At 40.0% G+C, this 10,668-nt stretch overlaps 1 protein-coding gene across 1 annotated transcript in view; it reads right to left on the bottom strand.

Moving 5' to 3' along the window:
* Positions 1-390: 390 nt before the first annotated feature.
* Positions 391-10,668, bottom strand: part of LOC135701637 (uncharacterized) — a 52,988-nt gene continuing 42,710 nt past the window's right edge. Inside the window, exons 4-6 of the mRNA XM_065222487.1 lie at positions 3,157-3,646; positions 2,227-2,452; positions 391-2,166 (exon numbers count right to left, since the gene is read on the bottom strand). Of these exons, the coding sequence (XP_065078559.1) occupies positions 1,785-2,166; positions 2,227-2,452; positions 3,157-3,646 (1,098 nt within the window). The 3' untranslated portion in view covers positions 391-1,784. The remainder of the gene's footprint in view (positions 2,167-2,226; positions 2,453-3,156; positions 3,647-10,668) is intronic.

Below are 10,668 nucleotides of genomic sequence, written 5' to 3'. Positions count from 1 at the left end.
TTTTCAAACATAGAAAATAACTTTCGAAATGTCACTTTTAACCACGAGTTAAATTTAACTCGGCAAATGGTTCACAGCCTAAGCGTCTCCATCGAAAATAGAGTGCCAATGTATGAAATCCAACTATTCAATTTGGAAGACGGAATTCTAGAAAACGATAGGTGCCTCGTTTCCTACATACCCACTATACCTAACATACAATGCTAAAATCAAATATGTATTGGAAAATTTCGCACGCGTCGTTCCATAAAAGACCAATAAAGCCAAAACAACCTTGAGAGTGGACGGAGTGGACACACAGTGAGAAAACATGGCACAATGACAGGCTGCCACTTTTTTGACCAACATAACAAGGATTTTCGAAGTAAATGATCCCTTACAAAGCCTTCCTTGGTTGTGTATGTACACAGGCATCACAATTGTATTTTCCTGAAATGAAACCATCTAACAGAACTAATGCTCGATATACAAACTAAATTTCACAGCGGTAGCAGTTGTTGACTATATGCGTTCGTGTATGATTTTCATGAGTTTATGGTAAATGAATGCATCATTCCTACGGATTGGCGCTACACGTTAGACGAGACCACTAATATCATAAGCGTTGTTTGTACGGGAGTGTCCGAAACATTTTCTAGAAACTAAGCTGACTGTGTTACAATGTGTGCGCGCTAATGTCGATTTCTGATAAAAAAATACTTCTTGAATCGTAGCTATTATTACGTCTACCCTCAAATGAAGTGTTCTTTGACCACTTCCACAGTTGATAATTGAGAGCTTTCTAAGCTTGTGCCACTTTTGCATTGGTATATTGTGCGGCACAAGCCCAATTATGCCCAGGCAAGTCGAGGAATTTCCCCAGCCGGACTGGGGTTTGAATCCCATGTGGCTTAACCGACTCAGCTAAGGGACGCCCTTGGGAACACAAATACTGTCCTGCATAAATTAAGGTTTTAAAAACTAATATTAACTAATTGTGCATTGCGAATCGTCCGGCATGCAAGCTGTCTCGGGTATAATGGGCCAATTGCTCAAGGACGAAAGAAATACCGTCATGGCCTCTAAGCGGATGTGACTGACTATCTAATTGGAAAAGCTCGTATCCGAGGTTTGAAATAAATGCCTCCTAGGTTTTTATTTCACTGACTATCAATCGAATTGGTAAAATTGATTTGCTAACTTTTATCCATTATTACTAAGTCGGTTTACATCAGTTTCTAGTATGTTTTGTTTTAGTTTGTAAATCTATCTAAAATATTCTCAAATCACAGCTGAATCAAATGATTTTATATTATTCTTTTTCGTTCATAATTTAAAGTATTTTACAGTCGCTCTCGAGGCTTTTCTACTTGCATTTACTTCCTAAGACACCTCAATTCGAAGGTTTGTGTGTTTCAGTATGCTAAACGTAAAGACTTCCTCTACTATATCTCTTCAAGTGATCAATACTAGTAAAAATGTTTCACTATTAACGTTTTGCAATAATCTCCTTTTTTGAATCAACAAGAGTTTTCACAATTTGTAACTGTACTACCTACGGTCTATAATACAAATTTCATCAATTTTCGTTCTACTTATGCTATACTCAGACGGAGGAATATCTCGAGAAAACCGAGCAGGAAAACTGATTCAGCAAGGATGGAAACTAGCAACTACAAAGCAAATCGACAATGTGGAAAGCCATCAAACGGAAGCACTTAGCCTCGCGACAAGCCGCCGCCACCACGGCTATGGCCTTTCTTCTTACTGGTAGTGGCGGCGGTGGCGGCCCGCCGTTCTCCGTGTCAGTGGCACTTTTTCCGCTGTTGCAGTTTCATTTTAACCATGCTGAAATTTCGATCCTGCACCCCGCACACAATGGTTCGATTGGTGATGAAATCGTACGCACTACGCAGATCGCCCGGTTGCAGCTGATGCTGCGAGATCATTCCCCGCAGGGAACAGAGATCTTTGGTAGTGGAGTAGAAGAACAGGGGATGGTGGTGGCGACGAAGTTTGACCCGGTCGGCCACGATCCCCGTTAGATAGACGTCTTCCAGGTGGAAGATCGGTGTCGTCAACGACGTACGGTAGAGCAGCTTGGCTGCGTTCAGGTTCATGAGATATGCCGTGCCGGATAGGTAATCCGGATAGAATTCTTTGTTGTACATGTAGTTCGGAGAGTACCTACAGATCAACGGGTGCGTGTTGAGTCAGCGCTAAGTATAGGAATAAGGAGCCACTTACCACTTGCTGCTGGTATCTCCAATTGGCTTGGCTTCGCAGAACAGAAATCCTGTTAGCAACCGTTTAACCTCGGCCAGCCGGTTCTTGCTGGACATTACATCGATTGTGTTTCTATCGTAGAACGGTAGCGATGCCCGGTAAACTGGAACCGTGCCCCCGAGTAGAACCTGAAGCAGGTTTGGGACGTTCACGAACGTATCATCGTCGCACTTCATGATGTACTTCACTGAAACGATAGAAAAATTACCCCCAAAAGATCAATCGTCTGTCAGCACAATTTCAATGTCAACGATCAAAAGAGTGAAAAATTATATCCCGGAAGCTCTCCACCCGTTGCACATAACCTCTCACCAGTGCTGCAACGAGAAGAAAAAAAAAGGAACAAGATATCTCACGAATTTCCCTCCATTTGGATCATCGGCCACGACTTGCTCCGAAAAGGCGTTGAACGTCTCCACCAGCACGTACTTGTTTCCGCGAGGATTCTCGAACCATTCCTGCACCATATCCGTTATGTTGAATTCGATGAATCGACCAGGTCCACTCAGCACCGGACCAACGTAGCGTCCAACCTCCGGAGTAATGCTAGGCTTAACCGCTTTGCTGATGGTAAAGTTCACCACATTCTCCGGGGAGTACGGTTGATGCGTCCGCACCCAATCCTGCCCGTAGACGTATACGTGCATTCGAGCAACGAAGTCGTTGCTGTAATCTCGTTCGTCCAATCGGAACTGCAGATATTCTTTGTTGTCCTTCTGCAGACGACGGGGAAGAGTTTCTGAAGATAGCAAAACCCACCATTACCATACACCAATATTCCACTGCACGACCGGAATCAAACCTTTGCGTGGAGATCTCACTCTCAAGCTTCGCTCGAACTGAAAAGAAAACGACTCTCACAAATCACCACCCGCCACCCCGTTTTCTTACCTCGTCCGTCGCAATTGTTGATCACCCACTTCAGCATCATGATCGTCTTCAGCGTCAAATTGTTATAACTATCGATGAAACTCTCCTGAATTATGTCCCCATAGACTTCACTCTCGTTCACAATCCGTGCCTGCAGTTCGTCCAGTTCCTCTTCCCGGACATTGAAAGCCGGATCCACATCACCCTCCGGGGGGAATAAACTTACACCGGCCGATTTCCTCTGGGACTCCGTTTGCTGTTGCTGGGAATAATCGGTCGTCGCTGTGCGATCGGAGGAATGCAGCTGCAACTTACGCCTCTGGTGCAGATAGTCCGACTCTGACTGGCCCAGCAGGAATACTACCTTGACGTTGAAGTTTTGGCTCGCCCACAGCGGGGGAGCCGAGGTGGTTGTCGTTGTAAGTGGTTCCGTTGTATCACCCAATGATTGACTAGATTTGTTTTCAGTTCCGTTGCTCCGGAACGTGGGGGTGCTGTTTCCGGTTTTGGGCTGTAAAGGACGAGAGAGAGAAGTGAGGCGATATGAGGCATGGAAAGAAAACACGTTTTAAAACTCTGCTGTAGGAACTATTAGTTCTACGATGTCCTTCCCATGGTAGTAGCACAAGTGATCCACAACTTTTCGGTTCGTCAATTTTGTTGAGTGTACCATAAACAATTTTGACGTAGGACTACGTCTGTGATTTCTATATGGGGGTACACTTTGTGAAAACCGAACATGGAACATGAAACAAAATTGTGAAAGATTTTGAACGTTAATAACTCAGCTGCCCCTGGTCCAATTTTGATAATTTTATCACCAATCGATCAGAAATATGGCTACGCATCGATAACAATGCTTCCGAATGTTTATTTTCAACAAGAAACTATTTAAAAAGTGGTAAATGCCCAGCATTGTCCAAAAGCGTCGAATTAACTAACAAATCCACCAATTACGTACATGCATATGCTGCTTCCCCAACAAAGTCATCAGAGAATCATTCCTAGACGAAACATGTCGATGTAGCATTACGACGAGGTTCGGTAGCTCAGTGGTTACCGTTTCTGCTTACTGGGCAGAAGGTAGGGAGTTCAATCCCAGGCCTGTCCCCTTCCTTGCAATTTTTCACTTTGCCTTATTCTATCCCCACTAGATTTAAATAAAAACAAATTCTTCTTTAACCGATCGCATCACTTACCACAGTGAATTCTGATGTAAAAATAACCTACCTCACTAACACAACTATCTTTCCCGAGACAGCCGTGGAGATGTAGAGGTATTCTCGGTCTCTAGTAACAACCGGACGTCGAATTAATCATCCTTCCCTCCCCCCAAAAGACCGTGAGGACGTGGCCGGCGCTGTGAATTGATCTATAGATTGAATTAATGTGCTTGTACATTGAAGATGGAAAGCTTATCCCATGCACCCATCTATGTAGTTCTCTGTGCAAGTGGATTAGTTGTGATCATTCACGGAGGAGCAACTACGAAGTGCACGGTCAGATAACGTTAACTCGACGGCAAACACATTCATTGATACGTTTATTGTTGTGGATGATAGAAGGGCATAGCAGAAATAGTGCGAAATAGGAAGCTATGGTCATCACAAAAGAGGAAATCGAAAAAGAGAATTGGCTTTCACCCTTCTGCTGTCATCGTCATAGCATCGCACCGCTTTTGGTTCTATGGCACTTGCTGGTTGCAATTTTTAGATCAGGATTCACTGTGATCGGTTGTAAGCAGCAGAAATTTCCTTCCCAACTCTCTTGTGGAATCTTTTAGCGGCTCTTAAAAGGGCCGGTTTTGTTAGATTTCGACGGACAAATTAAGAGCGTTCACCACAAATACGAAGAGCCAGCTGAATGTCCTTTGGCATAATTGTGACACGCTTGGCGTGGATGGCGAACAGACCGACCAGATGGGCCTCGCTGGATTCCTGTAGGGCCATTAACGGCCGAGCTCTGGAAGCGCAGATCGGTCTAAGTCCTGGTCTAACTTCCATTCTCTTTTATAACATGCTTTTGCTATGTTCAACCAATCATAAACGATGAAAGAACAAGAGCACAACAACAAGAAGAATTTAATTTAATTTAAAAATTGGAATTTCTTTTTTTTTTTTATATTAATTTATTTGTACAGGCTCAATCGAATAAACTTTACAGAGCCGAGTTATCATTTGCATTATACATGATTCATGTCTTAAATCTAGAGTTAAAGGAATTGAACCGATTACTCGCGGTCGTCTCGAGGTTAGTGGAGATTTACAATTTTTTGGATGGGGAAAGGGAGAAGGAGGTTTGAAATATGATTTATTATACAAATATTTAATTAATCCTAAAACATGAACTTATTTCTATTAATCTTGAAGACAAACATTAAAAATAAAAAACTACACGCACAATACACAAACTAAACACAAGGTTAATCAAACTTACAATCTAAGGTTAGTATTCTTAAAGTAAACATATATGAGTTTCATAAACTCCAGATCACGTCTAGCCAAAATATCCCGAACTGGAACATTAGGTTGTCTACCTCGAGCCCGAAGGGAATCGCACAGCTCAGATCTGACTCCACGATGCTCAGCACAAGACCAAAGGATGTGATCGGCGTCTTGGTAACCTTGTCCACATTCACAGAGATTGCTGTCTCCCAGCCCAACACGAAACAAGTGAGCGTTTAACGAATAGTGATTGGACATGAGGCGAGACATCAGACGAATGAAGTCTCGACCCACATCCAACCCCTTGAACCAAGGACTCTTCGACACCTTAGGGATGATCGAGAATAGCCATCGTCCCAAACTTCCTTCACTCCATTTATTTTGCCAGCTGGCGAGCGACTGTTGACGATAAATGAAGAAAAATTCATTGTAGGCGATTTGTCGATCGTAAATATCGCCTTGCATAGCGCCCACCTTAGCAAGTGAGTCCGCCTTCTCATTGCCCGGAATCGAGCAATGAGATGGGACCCATGCAAAGGTGATGACAAAAGATCTTAAAGATAAAGCACTCAGAAGATCTCGTATTTTCATGAGAAAATACGAGGAGTGCTTTACCGGCCTCATGGATCGAATAGCCTCGACAGAACTGAGACTATCCGTAAAAATAAAATAATGATCTGGTGCAAGTGAGGCGATCGTTTCTAGCGTATAATGTATTGCCGCCAGCTCAGCAACATATACGGAACAAGGAGCTTGAAGCATTCGAGAGGCACTATGAAATTCGTTATAAATACCAAAACCAGCGGACGCCTCTATTAATGATCCATCTGTGAAGAACGATCTTGCGGAATCAACTTGGCCAAACTTAATTGGAATTTCTTGTCACATTCGTTTCAACCTTACCCGAAGAAACATCAACAGCATAAAAATGACTGGACGTGGCAAGTGAGGCAAAGAAGTCGGCAAAGGAGGAGCCAGTTGTGTTGCATGATAACTTACTGGGTATTACCAAGTCCGCCGTCCGTCGTGGTGATGTCAAGCGTATCTCCGGTCTGATCTAAAACCCGAGTGTGCTCAAGGTAAGGTGATGCTGGAAAACGTCATTCGTGGCACTGTTACCTGAAGCGTCAGGGACGCACCTGAGGTTAAGCTTCGTTCATTTTCCCTGTCCGAAACGGCCCTGTTCAGGGCCACCAACTAATTTCAAAAGAGATTGTTTAGGAATTCTACTCTTACCACCCATTGTAGCACGGAAACTAAGTCCGACAGCAGTCGGCTCTCTTCTATGTTTGACTTGATCAAGCTTAATAACCTCTGATTGTCCTCAACATGTCGCTGTATGAAGGGCCAAAAACGGTTTGGGTAGATCGATAGGCAAAGTCGCCTATACGCATCTACGGAACATAGAGATGAACTAGCGTAAGGCTAAAAATCTCTTTAATAAAGATTTAAAAAAAAAAATCTATGGAACAAGAGAATCTCCTTCCAGCAACTTGCCCAAGCAACAATTTTTGTTTTATTTAAGTTTTATAGCAGTTGATATAACCAAATTATAAAACCTTCACTGACGACCACATTGCTTTAACAATCTCCTGAGAACCGCAATACAGCCATGTCATGGCCAATTGGCCCAGTTTTAATGCAGTCATTAAAACTTGATATGCGAACTACTTTAGGAGCATAGGATTTATGTCAGTTTTATCACACTCTAGACGTGATTGTTAAAAATGAAAACATAAAACCTCCTCCAGGTCAGAAAGTTTTAACAGCCTTCTAATGACTACCATAAAACTATATTACAACCGCATAAATCACTCCTGAAGAAGTTGATAAAACATGATACGCAAAACATTTTGACAACTTTGAAGGTTTTAAGTTGGGGTTTTTGGATGATAGTTAATATTGAGAAATATTTTATTGTGGTTTTATTCTTTCGATGTTTGATGTGAAATCATGATCCTTGTCAGTTGGTAATAATGGCTGATATTATTGTACATTGAAAATAAGACGACTTTATTATAATTTTAAACCAATCTGTATATGCTTCACAGCATGCCGTGCAATATTTATGGTGATTATTATACCAAATAGGAGCATAAATTTAGTGCGCCATATGAATACTAAAATATAGGGATATTTTTAATTTGTCTGCATTAGCACCATGCATTAAAGAGTCATTCAAAGATTTTCTATTTAGTACAAAACTGTTACTACTGTTGAGCAATAACCAGTCACATATTATTTAATTATACATAGATGTATGAAAGTGTTTTATTGCCTATCAATTAAAGCGTAATTATTCATACTGTGTGAAATTTGTTCATACGGCGACATTTTTTTTCGTTATAACTTGCTACTCCTTAAAAATACCTCAATATAACATATTCTCCTAGATTGGAATTCTATAGCATAACATAAACCTAATGGTTGTATCTTAGCATTTCGTAGTCCAAATTGAGAGCGTTAAGTTATATTTAAGCTATATAACTAGCTTGCTGGTTTTATTCGGTACAGCGAATCAAAACAAAACAAAAACCATGACCACCTGTCAAAAAGTCAACATTCCAAGCGATCCACCTATTTTCGCTTGTAATCAAGATGTAAGAAATGCTTATTGGATCCACTTAAAGCTTTTTCAATACAAGGTTTAAAGCCGTGATGCCAATACTGGCCATCTCCAAACGGATTTAGTTAAACTGTCGGCGTTGCTTTAAGAAGGGTTCGTGGATCTTTCGGAAGTGTATCGGAAAGCCGCTTGTTCAATATTTTTAAGAGCTCCTTCACCGCACTGTGCCTTATGTAGGGATCGTATAACTGTAGTTCCTCCAGGAGTTTCATATTGTCGATCGTCTCATCTTCATCGTGTTCAGGGGTTTTCATTTCATATATCTGAATAGATTTGTTTTTTATAATGACAAAAAAATTCAGAGTATTTTTTGTTGTAGCAGTATATTTCTTATCTGTGAATCTTAGGCCTCTGATAAAAATGATAGTTGTAATGAAGCTTTAATGAAGGTCTAAGACTGCTTCAAGTTTTATATCGGTCATAAAAAGTGTACCATAAAACATAATTGTATGTTTTGTTTTGGTTTTATTCTTCAGTTATAAGTAGTGATGCAGAACCACCTTACAGCTACCGTTAAAACTATGAAGTCTGAGTTTTAATTTAGTAGTCATAAAACAGTTTTATAGACGACTTGACGGCCTGATTTTATGACAAGCACACAAAACCGTAATACAACCACAGGCTGGAAGGGATGCTATGATAAAACAATGATAAAATAAGAATAAATCTTCCAAGCATATAGATTGTTACTTGGGTGATCAGCCAATTGGTCAAAAAGACAAGTCCCCAAACAGGAAGATGCCCCAATGAGTGAGGAGAAGAGCCCACCCTTTATCCACGAAATGTTATCAACAGGGAGTTGGCATTCCCACTCTCGCCGTCCAAATCGCTTCAATCGGGTGCCCTGTTGGACCGTCCCTTCCCATTTATTTATGTATTTCAATAATAAGATATATACGAGTTGATTGTTATGATTATTGTCAATAATACTTACACTTCGATGAAGATCGTGATACTTTTTTTTGTTTTGCAATAGTCCTTGTTACACATTCTCTGTCTTATCCTTTTTTCTTCAAGTGTTTACAACTTCCCTTTCTTCTTCCTCTGTCGATACACCATCTGAAATTTCGCTATCCTTATTCTTATAAATTTCTTCCACTTTCTTTTTTAATTTTTCTTTGTCCTTAGCTAGTTCTTCCCATTCTTTTATATCAAGTTCTTCATGTCTATCAAAGTCCTGATTAATTGTTTTCCTCCAAGTAAGGCTTGGTCTACCCTCTTTTTTCTTGTTGAATTTGAATCTATACGCTAATTTAAGTGGATGATTCATCTCTCTTCTTCTGATATGTCCAAAATAACTTATTCTGCCTACCCTAACTCGTCTATTTATTGTTTTTCCTGCTAAAATTTTTCTTGCATCAAATTTCATATTACTTGGTTTTTTACAGCTATTGAAAATGTTCCTTAGAATATTTTTTTTGTAGTTTGCTAGTGCCACCCTATTTTGTTTGTTAATGCCGCTACCTTAGTTCTGTATAATAACGCTGGCGCCAAAACTGTATTATATATAAGCTTTTCTAATTCCCAGCTAGGATGAAATCTTGTACAAAAATCTACTACCCGTTTATAGATCTATGCCTATTTCCTGTTTAGGGTTGCTGTCAGACAAACTCCTAAATACTTAGTTTTAAAGGAAGTCAATTAAGCAATATTTCGTTTGGCTGTACTGCTGTGTCATTTGGGTATCTAACTAAAATTTGACTTATCTTCCTATTGACTTTAAGACCTACTTTGGATAGCAACTCTTCTAGTACTTTAAGAATATTCTCTAACTCATTTATACTTCTTGCTATTATTAATATATCATCGGCAATTGCTAAAATTATCGGCAGTTTTAAGCAATCTACATCGATCAATTCTAATTCAGGAATATCTCTTGCAACGTTTTTAAGAACATATTGTATTAAATAATTAAAAAGTTGAGGTGACAGGGGATATCCTTGTTTAATTCCCTTACCTCTTTTGAACTCTTCAGAAAATTGGTTTTGCCATAAAACTCTAGTGAGTTCATCCTTAACACATAATAACATAAGAACATTTAAATTAAGTAAAACTTCTCTTAAACTCTTCACATTTACTGTATCAAATGCCTTACTGATATCCAACGCTAAAACAATTAGATCGTTTCCTGCATTCCAATATTTTTCCATGACTCGCCTAACAATGAATACATCTTTTTATCTACTTCTTGCAAATGCTGCTTGATGGAACCCTGGATCTCCTGTGAATTTTCAAAGCTGGTTACCTATCCATTTAACATATACTTTATAAGCCACACAAAGAGATATTCTACGAAAATGATCGGCTTCTGGAGCTCCTGCTTTTTTTGGAATGGGAATTTGCGTCGATTTGTTCCAGTCTTTGGGCATTATGTTTTCTACATATACCAACTTCATAATTTCAACTAGCTCTTCTATCGTGCTCTGATCTGCATTTTTAAGATATTCTAAATAAACTCGGTCT

Source organism: Ochlerotatus camptorhynchus, unplaced genomic scaffold, assembly GCF_037179485.1.
Source record: "Ochlerotatus camptorhynchus isolate MF236.1 unplaced genomic scaffold, CSIRO-AGI_Acam_v1.1 ptg000170l, whole genome shotgun sequence".
Lineage (NCBI taxonomy): Eukaryota > Metazoa > Arthropoda > Insecta > Diptera > Culicidae > Ochlerotatus > Ochlerotatus camptorhynchus.
This window is presented reverse-complemented; position numbering and strand designations above follow the sequence as displayed.